The sequence below is a fragment of the Zalophus californianus genome, chromosome 2, assembly GCF_009762305.2.
Source record: "Zalophus californianus isolate mZalCal1 chromosome 2, mZalCal1.pri.v2, whole genome shotgun sequence".
In the NCBI taxonomy this organism is placed as follows: Eukaryota; Metazoa; Chordata; class Mammalia; order Carnivora; family Otariidae; genus Zalophus; species Zalophus californianus.
The window spans coordinates 1329120-1352411 of record NC_045596.1 but is presented as its reverse complement, the minus strand read 5'-3'; the positions used below and the strand labels follow the sequence as shown (position 1 = coordinate 1352411).

General features: G+C 43.5%; 1 protein-coding gene across 1 annotated transcript in view; it reads left to right on the top strand.

The window, feature by feature from the left end:
• Window positions 1-23292, top strand: part of POLN (DNA polymerase nu) — a 144095-nt gene that overhangs the window by 55016 nt on the left and 65787 nt on the right. The window contains exons 12-16 of the mRNA XM_027598346.2: window positions 4166-4249; window positions 4543-4638; window positions 11716-11772; window positions 12671-12724; window positions 13363-13428. Coding sequence (XP_027454147.1) covers window positions 4166-4249; window positions 4543-4638; window positions 11716-11772; window positions 12671-12724; window positions 13363-13428 — 357 coding nt within the window. The remainder of the gene's footprint in view (window positions 1-4165; window positions 4250-4542; window positions 4639-11715; window positions 11773-12670; window positions 12725-13362; window positions 13429-23292) is intronic.

Sequence of the window (23292 nt, the reverse complement as noted above, 5' to 3'; positions counted from 1 at the left end):
CAGCTTGACATGTTTTTACATTTGTACACATGCATGTGACTCCACCCAGAGCAATATACAGAATATTTCCAATACCCAGAAGGCTCCTCCTTCCTGTCCCCTCCTAGTCTGTAACCCCAGAGAGAGCCATTAATCTGACTCTGTTCAGTGATTTTGAGCTTCATGTAAATGGAACCATGCAGTGTGGGCTCTTTGGTTCTGGGTTTTTTTTTTTTTGCTCACATTCTATCTGTGGGATTCACTTGTTTGGTGAGTTTTAGCAGATGTGGGTTCCAATAAAACTTGCTGTGTAACACCCATTTAAGAATGTGTCTTAGCTTCTTTACATCCTTCCCATTCGTAGGCACTGTGATCACAGCAGCTATGAATATTCGTGTGCATAAACTGTGGTGGATGTGAGTGCTCCTGTCTCTTGGTTTTATATCTGGAAATGGAATTGCTGGATCACAGTGTGTATATAGGTGGTAGTAGGTACTTCCAAAGACCTCTTGGAATTGGTCATGACCTTTTCCAGTCCCATTTGCTACATCCTCACCAGTACATACTGCCAGTCTTTCTCACTTTAGCCATTCTGGTGGGTCTGTCATCATATATTTACAATGGATTGTATGGATTTACGTTGTGGATTTAGTTTGCATTTCCCTGATGATTAATCATATTGAGGACCTTTCCAATGCTTGATGGTTTTTTTGGATGTACTCTTTTGTGATCAATTTTGCAGACTTCACCCATTTTGAAATTTATGTTAACTGACTTTTTCATATTGATTTATAGGAGTTCTTTATATATTCTGTATGTGAGTCTTTGTAATAAATTCTATATGCAAGTCTTTTGTAATATATATTGAAAATTCTTTCTCCCAGTCCAGGGTTTGGTAAACAATAGTCTGTGGGCCAAATCCACCCTGTGGCCTATTTTCATATGGCCTACAAGTCAAGAGTGGTTGTTACAATTTTTTTTTAATTTTTTTATTGTTATGTTAATCACCATATATTACATCATTAGTTTTTGGTGCAGTGTTCCATGATTCATTGTTTGTTCATAACACCCAGTGCTCCATGCAGAACGTGCCCTCCTCAATACCCATCACCAGGCTAACCCATCCCCCTACCCCCCTCCCCTCTAGAACCCTCAGTTTGTTTTTCAGAGTCCATCATCTCTCATGGTTCATCTCCCCCTCTGACATACTCCCCTTTTCTTCCTCTCCTGTTATCTTCTTCTTTTTCTTTTTTCTTAAAATATGTTGCGTTATTTGTTTCAGAAGTATAGAACTGTGATTCAACAGTCTTGCACAATTCACAGCGCTCACCGTAGCACATACCCTCCCCAATGTCCATCACCCAGCCACCCCATCCCTCCCACCCCCAACCACTCCAGTAACACTCAGTTTCTTTCCTGAGATTAAGAATTCCTCATATCAGTGAGGTCATGTGATGCATGTCTTTCTCTGATTGACTTATTTCACTCAGCATAACACCCTCCAGTTCCATCCACGTCGTTGCAAATGGCAAGATCTCATTCCTTTTGATGGCTGCATAATATTCCATTGTGTATATATACCACATCTTCTTTATCCATTCATCTGTCGATGGGCATCTTGGCTCTTTGGTTGTTACAATTTTTAAAAAGATAAACACATAAGCAAAGATAAAGAAGAATATGTGACAGGAGCCGTATGTGGCCCGTAGAACCTAAAATACTTTCCAGCTCAGTCTGTGTATATGGCTTGTCTTTTCACTCTCTTAATAGTGCTATCTTTTGGTGAACAGAATCTCTTTATTTTAATGAAGTCCAGTGAACCATTTTTTAAATGTTTAAGAATTTTTATGTGCTGATATCTTTTGTCTGCCTTCTAGTAAAGATATTCTTCTGTTTTCTTCTATAAGCTGTATTATTTTAAGCCTACCATCCATTTCACATTAATTTTTCTATATGGTATTAGGTATGGTTCAGATTTTTTTCCCCAAGTTGATTTCTGTTTATTTCAGCATCATTTATTAAAAGTGCCATTGTTTCCCTACTGAATTACAGTAACATCTGTGTCATAAGTCAGATCACTGCTGTCAAAAGTTCAGAGAAAAACAGAAGCAAGACCAGTGGAGCACTGAAGTAGTAAGTAGCAAAACTTTATTGTGCACACACCAAAAAGACGGCTTACAAACCAGGAGCACTCAAACCAAGCCATGGAGTGAGGCTCAGAGGTCTCTTATCATAAAGCAGCTTATATGGTGTGGAGGCAGGAACTGGTTATTCCTCACGGTGGTGGACTACTGCATTAGGATTTTGGGGGGCACAGTTTGAGATTCACTTACGATTTTCAGAGACACAAGCAAGAAGAGACCCAGATCAAGTTAGCCTCCCTGATCTTGCAGACTAGATTAAATGAAGCATTGCTTGTAGGACTACACGGGTTTCACCTGCTTGGGGAATCTTCAAGGCTGGTCTTCATGTGTGTTTTATTTTTAACACTGTGTAATGTGAATCTTTTTCTGGACTCTGTTCTGTTTCATGTGTTTTTTTTTAAATCCTGTGCATCACAAACTAATGATGTAATATGTGGTGATTAACATAACAATAAAAAATTTTTAAAAATCTGTCCTGTGCTAATACGCCTTGGCAGCTTTGTGATCACATGTCTTAACACCCGACGGTCTGTCTTCCATCCTTTTGTTTCTTCCACATGGTATTGTCCAGTCTTAGGCTCTTTGCATTGCCATATAAAATTCTTTGATCTACTTTTTTAAACACCCTGCTGGGATTTTGATTGTATTTTCATGCATCTGACAAAGGACTCATATGCAGACTGTAATAGAGAACTCTTATCAATAAGAAAAAGCCAGTTAAGGTCATTTTTAAATGGGCGACAGTTTGAAGTGAATCTCCCCGCGCGGCCATGCAGCCAGCACTGCACCTAGCTCAGCCCCACCCAAGGTGCTGATCCATGGCAGTGTGCTTTGGACTGGTTTTTCATGAGGCAGCAGGTAACTGGTCCAAGCTGGCCCAGCTTCCTCCGGCCTGGCCACAGGCCCCAGAGCCCAGCTGGGTTTTCCTTTCCTTCTGCCTGCTGCTTTGCACTTTGTATCTAGTCCTGCTCTGAAGAGATGTTTATGTTTTGTTTTGTTCTTTTAAGAACTTTTTGTTTTTCTCTGTTTATATTTATCCATTTCTTCTTGTGCCTGAACACGAGGAGTGCACTAATGTGCAAGTTTATGTGCCATTTTAACTGGAAGCTCAGTTTGTTGCTGGAGTTTTTGTTCCCTAAGGTATGGCTTACTCCTGAAGGGATCCATTTTCTGTCCTTTAATGCTCTGTTCCTTGGTTTTCTTTTTATCATTTGTTTCTTTGACTACTGAGTTTTGGCATACTTTAACTGAGGCAAGTGTTTCTGGCTTCTTCGTTTCACCTACATACTCTTTTCTTGGACCAGACTTGTCTGCTCCTAACTTCTCTGGACCCTCTTTGTAACTTCTTTCAAAATCTCAGACTCAAGGCCGTCCTCATCTGATGAAGAATAGAATGCAGATGATATTTCACCAGAGTGGGTTGGTTTAGCTTCTGCTTTCTGTTTTCTTCTATAATTATGTTTTTAAGTCCTGGCTGCCTTCCACTTTTCTTCTGACGGAAGTGGCAAGGGGACAAGGGGCTTATAAATTCAGCTGTGCTCCGCTCCTCACTGTCAGCCGTTGCATGGGGCATGGTTAGATTTTTTTCACCTGGACCACCTGTGCCTCCCACCCCTCAAGCCAGGCTGTGTCCAGAGCGTGTCCCTGGTGTCCCCTGTGGCTACTCTCTCTGCTGGGTGGGAGGGCACTATGAGGTCATTGGTCCTACCTCCTTTACCTACTTGGATGCTTTCAAGTTTGTGGTATGATGCTAGATCCCTTTTCTAGTAGTAATATTCCTGGAGAATTCATTCTTCCCCTTATTTTGGTGTGTTATTTCCTATTTTGCTTCTTTCATTTGCTTCCTGAAGTTTGGGAGAGGATGATTCTATGAGCCCGAGTTTTCCACTATGAGTCAAAGTATATATTTTTAATGTCCAGTTTGGTACATTGTAGGCTATTTTTTATTCTTATAAGAACTTTTGTTGGGAACTGTTTGATGAGCAAATTAAATAATCTTTCATTGTGAAAACCATTAGTGAGATTTTGTGTCACATTCACAGTCTCGTCTCAAGGAATTGGAGCAAGAAGCCCATTTTGTTGCAGGAGAGCAGTTTCTTATAACAAGTAATAATCAGCTTCGAGAGGTAAAACTAAGTTTTGTTTTTGTTTTTTTATAAAACATACTTAGGGATTAAAGAGAGATTTATTCTGAATTTATAAATATTATTTTATGTTGATCTAGAAAGAATGTAAGTTGTCCATGTTTTCTCACATTGAGATTCATTCCTTCAAAGCCTGTAAATCCAAGAAAAGTATGAATTCAGAATTTGAGTGTTTGTAGCATCTAATTGGGTAGGCCTTCTGTGGCTGTGGTAGTGATGTTCAGTTTCTCTCAAATCTGAGACCTGCTCATCACGTGTCACTGCTTTTGTTGAAGATCCTCTTCGGCAAGCTAAAGCTACACCTGCTGAGTCCCAGGGAGACTCTTCCCAGAACGGGGCTGCAGAGACTCCCGTCCACGTCAGAATCTGTGGTAAGTTCAAAAATTGTCCCCTTTCTTTTTGAGACAGTAGCACACCTACACAGAGTCGCCCTCAGACCCACCCGTGCCCCCTGCAGTGGGCTGTGTGGCAGGTGCTCCCACAAGGTGCTCCCCAAAAGGCTGCCCTCCTAGTATGAACCATGAGAAAGAGGCAGACAGTACAGTTTTCCAGAAGCAAGCCACTGACTTCATTTTCTTCAAAGGAAAATTAGGTGGAATTTTGTTCTGAAAACAAATTGTTGTCAATCCAATCACAGCCTCTTAGAAACTAGAGGCTGCCAGAAACTAGAAATGGGGAAGGTTGTCAGTCTTCTCCTTTCCTAGATTTATTTTACTTTTAATATAGATGTGGAAGGCTATTTTAAAAGATTTTATATTTATTTGTCAGAGAGAGAGAGCACAAGCAGGAGGAGCGGCAGAGGGAGAAGCAGACTCCCCACTGAGCAGGGAGCCCAATATAGGACTCAATTCCAGGACCCTGGGATCATGACCCGAGCCAAAGGCAGATGCGTAAGCAACTGAACCACCCAGGTGTCCCCCTAGATTTATTTTAGAAAATTTGAGCTACCTTTCCCCTGAGAGGAGCCTGTTTTATAAACAGGGAGAAGTGAGAGTCTACTCTATCAGAATGGCAGAGTATAGGGGCACCTGGGTGGCTTAGTGTGTTGAGTGTCCTCGACTTTTGATTTTGGCTCAGGTCATGGTTTCAGGGTAGTAGGATTGAGCCCTGAGTTGAGCTCCGCACCTGGCGGGAACTCTGCTTGGGATTCTTTGCCTCTCCCTCTTCTGCTCGCTCTCTAAAATAAATGAATAAATCTTTAAAAGATATCTGTTAAAAAAAAAAAGAATGGCAGAGTATAAATAGATGTCCAGAATCCAGTAAATAATATTCATGAAAGCATGCAGAGTGGGGATCAGTAAGTTAGTGGACTTGTTTTGGTTTTTAAGATTTTATTTATTCATTTGAGAGAGAAAGAGAGTGAGCAGGGGTGAGGAGAGCGGCAGAGGGAGAAGCAGGCTCCCTACTGAGCAGGGAGCCCGACGTGGGGCAGACGCTTCACTGACTGCGCCACCCAGGCGTCCCTGCCGTGGGCTTGTGTTGCTACGGTGAGAGCCAGGTTTGGGGGCTCCAGCCTGTGCTCTCTGTGCCGTGTCCAGCATTTGACTTAGCAGCAGCCTCCCTCCTGACGCACATGGCCACTCCAGCACTGCACACTCTGCCCATCTCGGTCCTGCCAGAGCCCCTTGCTTTCTGACAGTCCCCATGTGCGGCCCTCAGTGGGCTCAGATGGCAGTTCTTGAGTGGATCACAGACTCTGTAGAGTGATGTGTCCCAAAGGGGGTTGAATCTGCCCCCTTCCCCACCTCAGTGGACGCCCATCCTCCTGGGTCCTTGGGAGCCAGCAGTGGGTGGAGTAAGGGCAGTGGAGTCAGCTACCATGTCCACCTGCATAGCTGGGGCATGTCTTTGACTCCTCTGTGCCTCAGTTTCCTGACCTGTAAAAGAAGGATAATAACAGTCCTTTCCCTACAGCAATCCTGTGAGTGTTCAACAAGTGTGTGGATGTGTGCCTGTGTGTAAAACAGTACTTAGGACAATGCCTGACATATGAGCTCTCAAAAACCAGCAAGTACTGGCTATAATTATTAGCTACTTCATCCAGAAACCTATGAGTCATCTTGGATTTTCTTCCAGCCTCACCCCACAGCCAGCTTTACAGTCTCTACCTACAAACATAGGTTCTTGAGTTTGTCTGCTCCCTCGGTCCTCGTGGTCACCACCTCAGTCACCTCCCATTCACAGCCCTGCAAAGCCCCCTCAGCAGCTTCCCTGATGGTTATCCATCACATCCAGGCAGAGCCATGTTTTACATTAGAAAAATCATGTTATTCCCCTGATGTACATTCCAGGGGTTTCCCGTGACCCTTAGATTAAGGCCCCAGCCCTCCCGTATGTCTTCAGGCCCTGGGTCTGGCCCTGCCCCTTCTCTGGACCCCCTCGCTCCCAGTGCCCCATGAGCACACTGCTCCTCACAGGTTCTGCACGGGCTCTTTCCTGGCCTGGAGACTCTCCTGAGGTTTGCGCAGTGGCTTCTGATTGTTGGCTTAAGTGCTGCTTTCAGAGAGGCCTCCCCTGGCCACACAGACAACAGTAAGGCCCCCAGGCGCAACCTATTTCTTCACCCAGATCTGTTTCCTGCACCTAGAGTTACCTTAGTTCCTGGTTGGCTTGTTGCTCTAGGATGTAGGCTGTCCTAATCAAAGCCCATGTTTGACTTGTGCACTGCATCTCCAGAGCCGAGCAGCCTGAACCAGCACAAGTGTCTGTTCACGGAGATCCGGGACAGCATGGAGCAGGCCCCATCCTGCTGGGGAGACTCTGGCCTGGATTTCACACCTACACTGCAGAGGGGCACTGCGCCCTAGAGGTGGAGTGGCAGCGGTAGCTGGAAAAGCCGCACACTTGCCCCCATGGGGCCTGGAGCTGAGGGTCTCGGTCTGATCTATTCTCTGTCCTGGCACCAGCTGACAGTGTTGCCCTTCCCTTTGCTGCTGCTTAGCTCTTCCAGACAACCAGCAACTAAGAAAGGAAATGAAACGCTCTTGTGGTGTTGATGTGCTTTCTTGTAGACAGAATTAATGACCTTAATTATTTTTCACAAAGACATGATCGAGGTAAATCATATTAACCTCTCTTACTTAACTGACCAAGTCATACTGTTTTGTGCATTTGAAAAAAGATGAACTAGGGAGCTCATGTACATGGTTCTAAATTCAGAATTAAGACTCCTCTCTTCTTTCCTTCCCTTCCTGTTCCCTTCCCCATGTGGAAGGATGTGGACTTCAGGTGAAATGTGTAGCCTCGAACAGTTCAAGTAAGGGCACAACTGTGATCTTAGATACAGTTTTATTAGGCTTTTATTTTTATTAGATTTTATGTTTTATTTCACAGCACTATTGAGCAGAAGGTGCAGAGAAGTCTCATATACTGCCTTCCTCCCACCCCCACCACACCCACTCCCCACCCTCTCCCCCACTGTCCACATCCCCACCAGTGGGACCGTTTGTTACACTCGGTGAACCTCGGCTGACACATCATCATCATCATCCAAAGTCCATAGTTTATCTCCGGGGTCACCCTTTGTGTTGCACATTCTGTGGGTCTGTACAAATGTGTCAGGACGGGTGTCCACCATTATGGTATCACAGAGTGGCTTCACTGCCCTAAACACCCTGGTGCTCCACATGTTCCCCCTTTTTCCCTCCCCCCACCCTGGTATTTTCACTGTCCCCGTAGTTTTGCGTTTTTCCGGAATGTCCTGTAGATGGAACCATACAGTATGTAGCCTTTTCAGACTGGCATCTTTCCCTTAGTCATGTGCATTGAAAGTTCCTCCATGTCTTTCCTAGTGGATAGCTCATTTCTTTTTAATGATGAATAAGAGTCCATTGTCTGGTTGGACCACAGTTATTACCCATTCACCTACTGAAGGACATCTTGGTTGCTTTCAGGTTTTGGCAATGAGGAAGAATGCTACTATAAGCATCTGTGTACAGGTTTTTGTGTGGACGTAAGTTTTCAGCTCCTCTGGGTAAATACCAAGGAGCATGATTGCTGGATCGTATGGTGAGAGTATATTGAATTTTGCAAGAAACTGACAAACTGTTTTCCAAAGTGGCTGCACCATTCTGCCTTCCCACGAGCCGTGGATGAGAGTTCCTGCTGCTCCACATCCTCGCTAGCATGTGGTGTTGTCAGGGCTTTGGATTCTGCCCATCCTAACAGATGTTAGCCATGTCCTGAAAAGTCCACTCTTAAAGCTGGTTGGAGGAGGGAGGAGTCTCGTTAATAGGCTGTTACTATAGTGTGGGGGCAGAAGTCTTTGTGGTCCAGCTGACAGCTGTGAAGATGGAGCAGCGGAAGAATTTCCAGAGCATTTTTAGAGCAGAAAGGAACTCTAAGTGTGAGTTCATGTGAGCATCAACAAAAGACTGTGGGGGTAGCTCTTGGTTTTCTTAGTTGTGCAACTGAGCAGAGAGAACAGGCCATTACTCAGGGAAAACTGGGAGAGGAACAATTTCCTGGGGTGGGGGTGGGGTCAAGCATTCACCTCGGACTTACTAAGACAGAGATGTCCAGAAGACACGGGCACAGAGATGTCACAGGAGCGGTCAGGTCAGTGAAAAGTCTTGTGCTGGAAGTGGTCAGCCAGTTTTTAGTAAAGTTGCCCTGGGATGGTGGTCCCCTACCCTGGCCCAAGTTTTGGAAAAACACTAATGCCCAGGCTGACGACTGATCCACAGAATCGTGTCTGTGGGTTGGACGGCCCAGACCCAGGCATGTTTTTGAAGCTCCCGGCTGTTTTTCATAAGCCGGCCAGCATTGATAACTGCAGAACCTAACACTGAGAAACTGACCCATAGAGGTCAGGGAAAGAGGAGGCGCCAACAAGAGGCTGCAGATTGGCCATAGAAAGAAAGGAGCCGAGAAGAATGTGCTGTCAGGAGCCAACACGGACTGTGTGATAAAGCTCGCAGGGCGGCAGACGGCTGCGGAACTGCCTCTGATCGTGAACCAATGCTGGTAGGGCTTTGTCCAAAGTTTTATGAGATCAAATACTTAAATCTTTTCAAGGGTTCTCGGACGGCTGAAGTAGGGATATACAGAGAGACTGTGGTTAGATGAGTAAGGTATCAAGATAAGGAGAGCTAGCCGATCTTAAGCAGGTTTCTTGGCTAAGTGTTTTCATGTACTGTCATCCCCCTGGGGATAGCTTTTCTAAGTAAACGGCAATTCTGGATTGTACTGAGGTAGGGTGCCTCCCCCTGGGCAGCGCCTACTCCCATGACACCAGTGTCGGCTCTCCGGGTTATGATTCTGTGGCCAGCTAAGACCCTTGGGTCCTCAGTCTTTATTAAAACAGACGGGGATGCAACTTCATGCCTTACACTGTTACATGAGAGTTAGCCCAACCTGATTTACAGATTCAAAACAATCTTAGCAGCAGTTTTTTGGAGAAGCTGGCAAGCTGATTCCCAAATTGACATGGAAATGCAAAAAACTAAGAGCCACTGGGATCTTGGGAAGCACTACTGGAGGACTTAGGCTGTTGGACATCAAGACTAATCCTAAATCAATAGGGATTGCCAGGAACTAAGTAGCACAGGCTAGTGTCGATTGGAGCATGAACAAACAGGCCAGTGGACCCAGGATGGGGAGTCCACACGTGCGTATGAAAGGCACAATCTCTGAGAGGGTGGCTTTGCCAAGGAGTGAATAAGGAGGGCTCGTTCCATAAATGACCCCTATTTCACACCATACACAAAAATAAACTCCAAGCAAATTGTACATCTAAATACAAAAAGCAAAACAACGAAGATTGCATAAGATAACCATAAGGGAATATCCTCAAGACCCTGAGGTGGGGGCACCTGGGTGGCTCAGATGGTTAAGTGTCTGCCTTTGGCTCAGGTCATGATCCCAGGGTCCTGGGATCGAGCCCCACATCGGGCTCCCTGCTCAGCGGGGAGCCTGCTTCTCCCTCTGCTTCTCTCTCTCTCTCTCTCCCTCTGTCTCTCATGAATAAATAAATAAAATCTTAAAAAAAAAAAAAAAGACCCTGAGGTGGGTGAATGTTCCTAAACAGAACACAAGATGCATTACCCATACAGGAAAAGATTGATAAATTTGGCAATAGTAGAATTAAGAATCTCTGTTTATGAAGAGATGCCATTAAACAAGTAAATAAGCAAGTCACAGAATGCAGGGAGATTTCCAGTAAATGTAACCAGCTGAAGAAAACACTGTCCAGAATAACAAATTCCTACAAATCAAGGGGGGGGGGGGGGAAAGACATGCAAACCAATTTTTTAAATGAGCGAAAAACATCAACAGGGGTTTAATGAGAGAAGATACCTAATTAGTCAATGAGTATGTGAATACTGTCCAAGTATATTAGTCACTGGGGAAATACATATAAAACTACCATGCAGTATCACTTCACATTTACCAGAATGGCTAACATTAAGGCCTGGGACATGTGTTGGCAAAGATGTGGGGCAACTGGAACATCCACATGGTGCTGGTGGGGAACAGACGGGTGCCTTCACTTGGGAGAACTGGCTGGTGTTGCCTCTGCTTCAGTTGGCCCTGCGATTCCATTCCTCTCTCTGTTTCTGCTCAACAGAACTGCAGACATATGTTAACCAAAATCGGGCTCCACAATGTTCACAACAGCACTACTCATCATGGCCCGTAAACAACCCACTAGTATCCATCAACGAGAAAATATAGTTGTCCTACATTCAAACAAACAATTGAAAACAGGAGTACAAGTAAATGAAATGCTGCTTCATACAACACAGGTGAACCTTAAAACCACCCTGTTGAACAAAACCACACACACAGAGTGTCTGTCCTGTTGCATGGATACGAAGTTCGAAAGCTGGGAAAAGTGGCCTTGATGGTGGAGGTCAGAGTGGTGGCTACCTGCAGGGGAGGGGCAGGGACCCGCAGGGGACCTGGAATGTTCCGTGTGCATTGCCTTACCCAAGCATGTTCACTTTGTGGTAATTGAACAAACCACGTTCTTAGGATCTTGTGTTTTCCTATATGTAATATTTTGACCTTTTAAAATTAGTTTTAAAATCCATAATCCTATTCTGATGTTACCTCCCTGCCATTATGCCTGGATAACTGTAATTGAAACTCATTGGGTGTTCCTAATAAACTCTTGAGTTACATATTTGTAGGCATTTTCTTAGTTTATTCTCCTACGTGGTATTTTACATACCCTGGATTTAGATTTCATGAATTTAAATCTCAGAAGCAATCTTATTTCCAAGCTTGTGTGAAATTCCTTTAGCTCTCATATGTACAGCAATGATTTTGTAAGGGATTTAGATTAAGACACTTGATAAACTGAATTTATTATGAATCTTCACTTTGGAAAATATGGTCAATACAGACCATTTATTATTAGGATTTTCTCCAGCTGAAAATAAGTGTTCAAAATGTTAAAATTAAATGAAGGAATTATATTGGTGACATTTATTCTCATTTTTCAGTTAAGTGCTGTGCAGGACCTTCATCCATTACCCAAGATAATTTTGGAATATAGACGGGTAAGTTCCCTTTGTGTGTGAGTGAGTTGGTGAGGGAGGGGAGCCATCTGGCCCCACCTCTGATAAGAGCCATCAGTCCATAATCACAGCAGTAGCCCTGGCAGTGTTCTGAGGGGAACAGAGCTTGTTCAAGCCGGCCTGGTTCCAGCGCTGCTCTCGTGCACCCTGCCTGGCACTACGCCACAGGGTCCCACGCGGACGAGGACGGATGAAGATGGGAAGGGGACGTGTGTGTTGTCATCGGATGGCTTCGCTGTGGACTAGACTCCACCAGCACAGAGTTCAGAAGCCTCTCTCGAGGGCCTCCTCCCGCTCCCCAGCCCCGGGCCTGGCAAGGTTCCCTGTGGCCCTCTGAACACATTGGCTCGCTTGTCCTCTGACATGCCCCCTTCTTCCTCAGCACCCAATGCTTCCTCTGTCCACGCACCTGCGTGTGTTCTCTGTTGTTTGTGAACCGCGCCCATAGCTTGGCTGCCGCTTGTACCATCAGTCTGTCACTCCCTGAACCTGTGGCCTGCTGCTCTCCTGAGGTGTGGCAGCCGACAGGGCTTGGTCATGGCACCAAATGGACTTCTCCTTGAAGGGACGAAATGATTGGAAAAGAACTAAAGGCACCCTAGGGGATGCGGGAGGATGGGTACCCAGGGCTCCCCATTTATCTCTGCAACGTTTCTGTGAAAAGAATCATTCCAGAATTATTCTGGAAAGAGGGTAGGGTGCCGTCTTTCTCTGTGGGTCATTGTTATTTAATTGTGGGTACCACACCAGCCTGTTGCGGAGCCTCCTGGAGCTGACACTTGAATGCCACATGCCCAGCGCTCTGTGGAATACTGCTCTGATGCTTGTTCCTGCTGGATGCTGAAACAAGAAAATGATTACTCTTGTCTGTGTAACCTAGGTTCACAAGATCAAATCAGCCTTTGTGGATGGATTACTAGCTTGCATGAGAAAGGTAACTGAGCTAAATGAGATCCTGTGCCCAGGAATGTGGTTTCCACGTGGCTTCAGATACATGTACAATTTCCTGAAATTTTAGTTAACGATGAAATCACCAAATATTCTTGAGCTGTGAACCATGATTTTGTTATTACTCGGGTCTCTTTATAGCCTGAGTGGTCATCATGCCCTCAGACCTGGAGCTGCATGTACACCAAAGCCCTGGGGTTTCCCAGGCACTGTGACACTTGTCACTGAGCCTCTTCCTGCGCCCATTGCAGGGAAGGAGGAGGAGCCTGCAGGCAGAGGTGTTCCATCTGGGCCCCTGTCTTGGCTGCACAGCCCCACCTGGAGTCTATGCTGAGCCCCCGTGGCACATGGTCCTCCTCTCCCCATGCTCAGGGGCTTGAAGGGACCTGAAGACCCACATGTCCTGTTGCAGTTTCTGCATGGGTTAGGGGGAACCTCCTTGTTGGTCAGCAGTTGGCTGACACCCAGAGACCTTTCAGGGTTGGGGGCTTCGGGCCAGCAGCTTGTGGACATCTGCAGGAGAGCAGTGAGTGTGTGCTGTGTGCAGGGAGACTAAGGGTCACTGTGCTCTTGACTTCACATGACATTGCCAGCGCTGAAACTGATTCTTCTTAACTGATAAAGGGCTCCATTTCCTCTACGTGGAATCAGACTGGAACTGTGACCGGAAGACTTTCAGCCAGGCATCCGGTAAGTTAGCGCCCATTGGTAGACGCCAGTTTCTGTGCCTCGGAGTTGAGTTTTTGCCTGTATGTGTGTTTGCCTGTGCACTTTCTGTTTCTAAGAGAGGGACCCATGTTGTTAGCTGTGTTTTACTCTGTTGATCCACTGAGCTGATACTCACTTAGCACCTGCTCTGTTTTGGGAACATAGTGGGGGAACAAGACACATGCTCCCTGTTGTCATGATGTGTTGAGTTAGTGAGGGGTCCTTTCCATCCAGAGAGTCATGCGTGCTGGGGTTGAGGGCAAAAGGGACACCCCGTTCCCACTTCCCCTTCCTCATCTTCACATTTGTACTGGACAGGAAGCTTCTGAGGTCCAGAGATGTGTTGAAATGTCTGATGTTCTGATGACCTCCTCCATTTCTTTGTTGTTGTTCCAGACTGCCTCTGATGAAAAAAGCTGTAAATACCCTTGAATTTATGATGCAGCTTTAATAACACTCAAAGCAATTAGCTTTTTAAATGGCTTTATATTTTTTAATTAAAGATGATTCATTACTAATTTTTCATCTCAGAACAGTTCCTTAAGTGCAGAAATGTAAAAACAAACAAAAACTAATAAAAGTCACCTATTATTCCACCATGCAGAATTAACTGTGGTTAACATTTTGGTGTCTATCCTTATTGACTTTTTGCTAAGTACATATATTTATAAAATACTGTTTTTCTACCAAAATAAAACCTCACTTTTATACTTCTCAATTTTGTTTATCATGTCTTGATATCATACATTAATACTGACGTGAATCTATATTTAGATTTAAACATTTGAATCATTTAAATATATGAATTGAATACATTAATTATTTAAATATGCACTGTAAAAATATATACATATGAGTATATATTTGTGATAAATTCAAATAGTGTGGACATGTGTAGAAAAAAACTTCAGTGCCCTTTCCTTTCCGTTCACGACACATCTGTCTACCCTGTGGGTCCCGTCACTGGTCTGGACCACATCCTGCCAGCCTTCATCTGGCCTCTACGTGTGTGGGTACCCAGTGCTCACCGTGGGTGGTCATGTGGGGCTGGGTGGGCTCACACCTGCAGGAGCCACGGCCCTGCTCAGGGCCCTATGCTCTCTGGACTTTGCACCCACCTGAGGAAGGTCTTTTTTTGGACACCCCACTTTAGAGAGCTCTTCTGTGGTCTTTACCTGGCTCACCACAAGCAGTTCTAACACTAGTGCCTCCTCGGAAAGCAGGTGCCTACTGCACCTTTTCTCTTAGCTGCCGCTTCTCATCAAAGAGTAATTTATGAGTTCTACTGGGAAAACGCACTTTTTTTTTTAAGGTTGGTTTGTTTTTTTGTTTGTTTGTTTTTTTGACAAAGAGACACAGCAAGAGAGGGAACACAAGCAGGGGGAGTGGGAGAGGGAGAAGCAGGCTTCCCGCAGAGCAGGGAGCCCGATGTGGGGCTCCATCCCAGGACCCCGGGATCATGACCTGAGCCGAAGGCAGTTGCCTAACAACTGAGCCACCCAGGCGCCCCTGGGAAAACACACTTTTTATGAGGTCCTTGCTTTTGCCTGTACAGCATGTAAGTTCGTATTTTCTATTACATTTCCAGGTTAATCTCTTGCTGTGTTTTATTGTCTTGCAGTAATCTCCAGTGTCTCTGGTTTGTGGGTAGCACTCCTCCCAAGTTTTTAGTGATGCTCTTGTTTTTTTTATTTTCTGTTATTTCAGTTGAATTTTTGGAAGGAGAAGGTATAACATAATGTGTGCGTTTGGCCACTACTTTCCACTGGAAGTCCACATCATCATTTTGACAGCTACTTTACACCCCACTTGATGGCTGTCCCTGGTGACGGTCGTTTAGATTGTTTTCAGTTGTACTTATTTTATACAGAGATGCCATAAACATACGTGTATGGTTTGGGGTTTTGGTACATTTTTCTAATAATTTCCATAGCATTCCCAGAGATGGAATTCCTGAGTCAAAATATACGTGTATTTTTAGGGCTTTACATTATAGGTTGTGTTTCTTACCTTCGTTGTTAGGTGGGAGCCCTTTCTTTTCAGCTGTGTCCATCCTGAGTGGAAGCAGAAGCCCCCATCTGATCATTTTCATCCACCTAAAACCCTCATTCTTTGAGTTCTCTCTGCATCGAGTGGTTCATTGATCAGTATTTGCTTTATCAAAACCCCGGTCTAGTATCCTCCTAGACATTCCCTGTACTTGTCCTGATGGCCACTGCATGGTGTTTTAACTGCCTGTTGACTTCTGTTTACCCTGCTAGATTGTATGTTCCATGAGAACAGGGACTTTTTGCCTCTTTTGTCGACTTACTCCCCATCGTGGCCTGGCTCTGCACCTGGTAGGCACCAAGTACTTACTGAGAGAAAACCTGGGTGTGTGATCCACCCTTGACTTGCCTTCCCATGTCTCAAAGTCGCGTGGTTTGGAATCATCATCAGGATTGCCACATGTTAACAGTGTATGCCCAGCCTCCTCCCCGAGCTGGACTGTCATGTTCTCCATCCTGGCTGGGAGTTGGTCATTAGCCTCAATTCTCTTCTTCCCTTGACTCAGATTCTTTAGGGGTCATGCATGTCAATCTTTGTTTTGTGTGTCTCTCTTGGACCTATCATATTTTTATGAAGGCCTGCTCCTGGGCAGGTGCGGAGGACCTCTCTCTTCTTACTGCACTTGCCAGGAGCCACGTTCTCACCATTTCTTCATCTCCTAATACCTCCTTGTCGGGTGTGGCCAACAAGATGCCCCTCCTAATGTTTCTGCATCGACAGGCCAGTTTTTGTCACTGCCCTTGTGTCACTGTCGTGCCACTTGCACTGAGTGGTTCCGGCTCAGAATTCACCCATGTTTTGTAATTCAAAATATCTGACCTCACAAATTGTATTGTTATGAATTCTTTAATATCCCAAGTGTTCAGTCATCTTCTATGTTAGCTTTGTTGTCGCAAATGGCAAGATCGCCTTCTTTTTATGGCTGAGTAACATTCCATTGTATATACATACCATATCTTCTAAATCCATTCATCCATCAGTGGACACTTGGGTTGCTTCCGTATCTTAGTTATTGTAAATAATGCTGCTATAAACATAGGGGTGTGTGTGTCTTTTCAAATTCATGTTTTTGTTTGCTTCAGGCGATTACCCAGTAGTAGAATTACTGGATTATACGATAGTTCTATCTTTAATTTTTTGAGAAGTCTCCACGCTGTTTCCACAGTGGCTGCACCAATTTACATTCCCACCAACAGTGCACGAGGGTTCCCTTTTCTCCAATCCTTGCCAAAACTTGTTATTTCTTGTCTTTTTGATAATAGCCATCCTAACAGGTATGAGATAATATCTCTTCATGGTTTTGATTTGCATTTACCTGATGATGAATGATGTTGAGCATCATTTCATGTGCCTGTTGGCCATCTGTATGTCTTCTTTGGAAGAATGTCTATTCAGGTCCTCTGCTCATTTTTTAATCAGATTGGTTTTTTTTGCTATTGAGTTGTTTGAATTCCTTATATATTTTGGATATTAACCCCTTATAGGATATATGGATATATTTACATATATTATATTTATATATTTATATATATAGGATATATTTACAATTTTTTTTCCCATGCAGTAGGTTGCCTTTTTTTTTCTCTTTGCAGAAGCTTTTTTAGTTTGATCTACTCCCACTTGTTTATTTGTGCTTTTGGAGTGGGATCAATGCCAAGACTGATGTCAAGAAGCTTACCACCTATGTTTTCTTCGAGGAGTTTTATGGTTTCGGGTCTTACATTCAAGTCTTTAATCTATTTTGTGTTAATTTTTTTACATGGTGTAAGATAGTAGTCTAGATTCATTCTTTTGCATGTATCTGTCCAGGTTCCTCAACACCATTTATCAAAGAGACTGTCTTCTCCCCATTGGATATTCTTGACTCCTTTGTTGTAAATCAATTGACCATATAATTATGGGTTTATTTCTGGGCTCTCTATTCAGTTCTGTTGGTCTGTATGTCTATTTTAATGCCACTATGTATTAATATTTTTAAAGGATTTTTGTGTATATATATTCATGAGAAATACAGATCTGTTTTTATCTGGTTTGGATACCAGGATAACACTAGTTTCATGAAATAGGAAATGTTCCTTCCTCTTGCATTTTCTGGAAGATATTGTGTGGAATTTGTGTTAATTCTTTAAATAGGGATGCCTGGGTGGCTCAGTCCATAGAGCATGTGTCTCTTGATCTCAGGGTTGTCACTTTGAGCCCCACGTTGGGTGTAGAGACTACTTAAAAATAAATCTTAAAAAAAATTCTTCTTTAAGTATTTGGTAGAATTTGCTAATAAAATTGTCTGGACCTGGAAGTTTCTTTTTGGAGAGTTTTGAAATTATGTGTTCAATTTTACCAATATTTATAGGGTTATTCATAGTATCTTGTTTCCTATTGGGTAAATTTTGGTCGGTTGTATTTTTTAAAAAAATTTGTGAAATTGATGTGCATATAGTTGTTTGTAGCATTCCCTTAACATTTTGATGTCTGCAGGATCTGTAGTGATGTCCCCTATTTCATTCCTGATATTGGTAATTTGTGTCTTCTCTCTTTTTTCTTTATCAGTCTAGATAGAGTTTTATCAATGTTATTGATCTTTTCAACGAACCAGCTATTTGTTTCAGTGGGTTTTCTGTTTTCAATTTTCCTGATTTCTGTTGTTTAGTCTTTCCTTTCTTCTGCTTGATTTGAGTTTATTTTGCTTTACTTTTGCTAAGTTCTCCAGGTGCAATTTTAGATTGTTGCTTTAAGACTTTTCCTTTTTTCTCATGTATACATTTTTTGTGCTATAAAATTTCCCTCTCCCCCACTGTTCTAACTATATCCCACAAATTTTTATATATTGTATTTTGTCAAAGAAAAATTGCAACAGAGTTAAACAGGCAAGGAAGAGCTTATTCAAGATTATTGCAGTAGGGGAGAGAGACTGAACTCAACTCCAAATACAGCAAGGGCACCTGGGGATTTACGGCCAGTAGGGAGGTGGACAGAGTCACTGGGTAGAAAATTACTAAGAGGAACTTGGCCAGGTATAAAGGGTGGGAGGATTCATGCTAAATTGCTTGCTAAACTCAGCCACAGTGTTTTTCTGTGGTATTTGTCTTGCTGGGCTGTCCCCTTTCTGTCCTTTGGCTAGAGAGAGCAGGCTCCTCCCCTCCCGTGCAACCTTGAGAAGGAGAGGCATGAGTGGAGGGTCAGCACTGACCGAGTGCTTTTCCCCAAGTGTCTACAACCTGGGTGATTGTTACCGCTTGTCCAAGTATTCATTTAAATATGTCCAGTGGCAAACAACAGAAAATCAAACCCAAAAGGATCTAAACTATCAAGGTATTTCTCAGCTTACCTAACTTAGAAGTCCAAGGAAGGGCTAGCTTCAGGTAAGATTTTATCTGGCAGCCAAAGTTATACAGTAGGTCCAGCTTCTGTCCCCCATTTCCCAACTTCTCTTCCTCAGCATCCCAGCAAGTCTTGGCAAAAACTGCTTAGTTTCTCCCCAGTGGGATGAACATATCTCTCCGTGTAGCTTCCATGAAAGGAGGAGGAAGCATCTTTTGCAGATGCCCTCAGCAAGCAACTCCTTGCATCTCTCTGAAATAGCCCAAGCCACCCTTAAACTGGTTACTGTGGCCACGAGATGGCCTCTGCTGGCTGGCCTAAAGGTGGGGGCCCTTAATGACAATCTGAGTGTCATTTTCTAAAGAAGAAGGAAAAGAATACTTGTGGCCCCAGTAGCCAGTATCTCCACATGTGAGAAGACTATGGGTTTTTCTAGCTATCAGCACAAATAAGAAGTATCGTTCTAGCAGGAAATGTTCTATTCTGTTTTCCAGTGCTCCTGCCATTCTTAGGTTGTTACTCTGTAAAGAGTCTTCAAAAATTTGCCTTCAGGTTCAGGCGGCACCACCCAATGAAGAGTTTTGCTTTCCAGATACAATATTTGAGCCCTATTTCATTATTACCTATATAAATTTTAAAATAGCTAATTCGAAGTAGTTCTATTCAGGGTCTTTACATTGTTGGCATGTGATTTTTCTGCTTACCTGATGAATATCTCCCACATAATATCATTGTACTATCAAATTATTATCAAGATTTTCATAAGTCATATAATTATTGCTAACTCTGCAGCACCATTTGAAACCCAAATGAGATGTTTTTATCTTTATACTTTGTTATTTTCGGGATGAAATATTTTCCAATTTCTGTTTAGAGTAAAAGGAGCAGTCCCCTCATTCTCCGTGGATCACTTCACAATAGAGCATCTGACTCTTGGTTTCAGCCCGGGTCATGATCTCAGGGTTGTGAGAATGCTCCACGCATCGGTCTCTGCGTTCAGCACAGAGTCTGCTTGTTTCTCTCACCCTCTCCCTCTTCTCTCTCTCTCTCTCTCTCATAAATAAATAAATCTTAAAAAAAAAAAAAAGCCACAGTGATTTCGTCCTTTTATGCTAAATCTTCCTCAGTTCCCCCGGTGGCTCAGGTGGGAGCCCTGCTTTTCTAGCCCATTGCCAGGTCCTGTGGAGTGTGCCTCCTGGGCATTGCTCTTCACTGCCCTCTTCATCCCACTCACCTCGGCTGTCTTTGTGGGCCCTCCCACTCTCCTGCCCAGCAGCCAGACAGCCTCACAGGCCAGCCACATTCTCTACTCCTTACCTGGTGTCCAGGGCTCCTGGTGTTCTAACCCCTGCCTCCCTCTCCAACCCATTTCCTCCTACTGCCCATTCATTCATTCTTTCATTCAACAGATGTTTATTGAGCACTTCTTACATGCTAGGCTGTTCAAGGTGCTTGTGCTGAATGCATATCATAATCTCTACCCTTGTGGAGTCTGGGGACTGGAGGGCATGAGCAGACAGCAAACATACTAAATAAATCCTGGTATGAAAGATGACAAGATGTTGTGGAAAATACAGAGTTGCAGAGGCAAGGATCAAAAGCACAGGGGAAGACGATGCTCATGAGGGGAGACAGAGAGGCACTGACGGAGGAGGTGATGACCAAACAAAAGCTCTAAGGTGAAGGAATGGGCCACCTGGAGCCATGTGGATGTAGGGGAGGTACATCTCAGTGCACGCCAAGGCTATCTGAGCCCCTCACCCAGCCCCCAGCTCCACACAAGGCAGGGCCCATGCTGGTCTTGGGGCTGCAGATCAGATCAAGTGCAGGAGTGTTAGCCCCACGCAAACTACTATCTTGGGTATGTCCGTGTGGCCCTTACCCTGTTCTCTGTACCAGTTGTTCTTTCTATGGTTTTGCTGCCATGGTTTTTACTTGTTTTGTTTTCCCTCGTATTCTTAAAAAAAATGATTTCAGGAAAAATCTGGCACTATTTGACAGAACCCCAGAGGCAGCTGAGCACTGGTTTGGGGTAGACCTGAGTTCAAATTCCAGCTCAATTGTTAACAGTATGCCTCTAGCTGGAAACTTCAATTCCCAACCATGAAATAATAAAAATAATGCCTTCTTTGCCAGGTTATTGTGAAGATTATTTACTTTTCATTTCATTCATCCAACTAATATTTGTTGATTGCCCCTGTGTGCCAGGAAGGGTCATAGGTGATGAGGACACAGGCATGACACCACAGGCATGGCCTTGCCCTCAGGAGGCTGCATCCTGCTGGAGTGCAGTTTTGTTCTTTTGTTCCTGACAGCCCATCAGAGGCACCTCAGGTGGTGCTTGGAAGCTGCTGCTGCTGTCACAAAGAGATCAGGACAAAGGGAAGCCAGGTGTGCCCCTCATGATTATCACTGCCATTCAGCCTCATTCCAGAGGCTTCAAGGACGTACGATAGAGACAGGTCTGCCATCACTGTTGCTGTATTTCTGCCGCCTCCTTGGTATTGCATCTGCAGTTTGGACACTTTGGCCACACTGCAGAGGACTGATGGTGGCCGTCTCCAGGCCCACAAAGCACCTGAGTAGGAGGGCCATGGGAGAACGGACCTCCTGGGTGTAACTGCCTTCCCCCGTAGTTAAAAGTATTCCTTGGTTGGCATTTTCACTTACAACTGCTGACATTTTAACAAATGCCAAATTGTACACTTAAAATGTCACCTCTGCACCTTGCCTGGTGGTGAATGTGAAATAAAGGGTGTTAACATTGAATTTTTCTAGATCAGTTCTCTTATTTTTTTTTAAGCGCACTGAAGTTCACCAGGAAAACAAATGCTAAGAGTGTGCCTAGTTTTTATTACTAGGTGCTTTTTCTCTCCAGCCATAATGGGGCCCAAAGCAGTCTATGGATCCTGAGAAAAGAGAATCAGGTACAGAGCACAGGGCATTTCCTGTAGTGGGTCTCAGTGTCCCAGAGACTCTGGCTGTGTTTATTTATACAGGGGGCTTGGAAGTGGTTCTCATACCACTTGTGATGTGTACATTAAAGCAGAAAAATTTATAACTTAGAGGAGAATAAAGTTCCAATTTACTCTTACTTTCCATAGTTTGGGAAACTTAAAGCAGTTATTCTGACATATGGTCATGTTGCTATGCGCTCACTCTGCATTCTGCTCTAGATTGCTCAAAAGGCTCATGGGCCTGGTCCAGACTACTGCACATTAGGGGGACCCAGGAGATTAAAATTTTCACTGCATGTTTATTCAACATAGTACTGGAAGTCCTGGCTGCAGCAATCAGACAAGAAAAAGAAATAAAAGGCATCCAGATTGGTAAGGAAGAAGTAAAACTCACTATTTGCAGATGACGTGATAATATATATAGAAAATCCTAAAATCTCCAACAAAAAACTATTAGAACTGATAACTGAATTCAGTGAACTTGCAGGATACAAAATTAATATATAGAAATCTGTTGCATTTCTATATCCTAATAACCAAGTAGCAGAAAGAGAAATTTAAAATACAAACTCATTTACAATTGCACCCTAGGAATAAACTTAACCAGTGAAGTGAAAGACCTGTACTCTGAAAACTACATAACATTGATGAAAGAAGTTGGAGGAGACACAAATAAATGGAAAAATATACCATGCTCATGGGTTGGAAGAATTAATATTGTTAAAATGCCCATACTATACAAAACAATCTACAGATTCAGTGCAATTCCTAACAAATTGACAAATAGCATTTTCCACAGAACTAGAATAAATAATACCAAAATTTGTATGGAATACAAATTACAGACCCCAGATAGCCAAAGCATTCTTAAGAAAGGAGAACAAAGCTGGAAGTGTCACAATTCCAGATCTCAAGATATACTACAAAGCTATAGTAATCAAGACAGTATGGTACTGGCACAAAAACAGACACATAGATCAGTAGAACAGGATAGAGAGCCCAGAAATAAACCCACATTTACATGGTTGATTAATCTATGACAAAGGAGGCAAGAATATCCAATGTCTCTTCAATAAATGGTTCAGGGAAAACTGGACAGATACATGCAAAAGAATGAAACTGGGTCACAAAATAAACACAAAAATAAAGTTAAAATGGATTAAAGACCTAAATATGAGACCTGAAAGTATAAAAATCCTAGAAGAAAACATAGGAGTAATCTCTTTGACATCTACTGTTACAACATTTTTCTAGATATGTCTCCTGAGACAAGGGAAACAAAAACAAAAATAAACTATTGGGAGTCCTCCAAAATAAAAAGCTTTTGCACAGCAAAGGAAATCATCAACAAAATGAAAAAGCAATTTAGTGAATGGGAAGTGGAAATAATATATCCAATAGAGGGATAATATCTAAAATGGAAGGAATTTTACAACTCAACACACACACACACACACACACACACACACACAAACTACTCCAATAAAAAATGGACAGAGAACCTGAATAGACATTTTTCCAA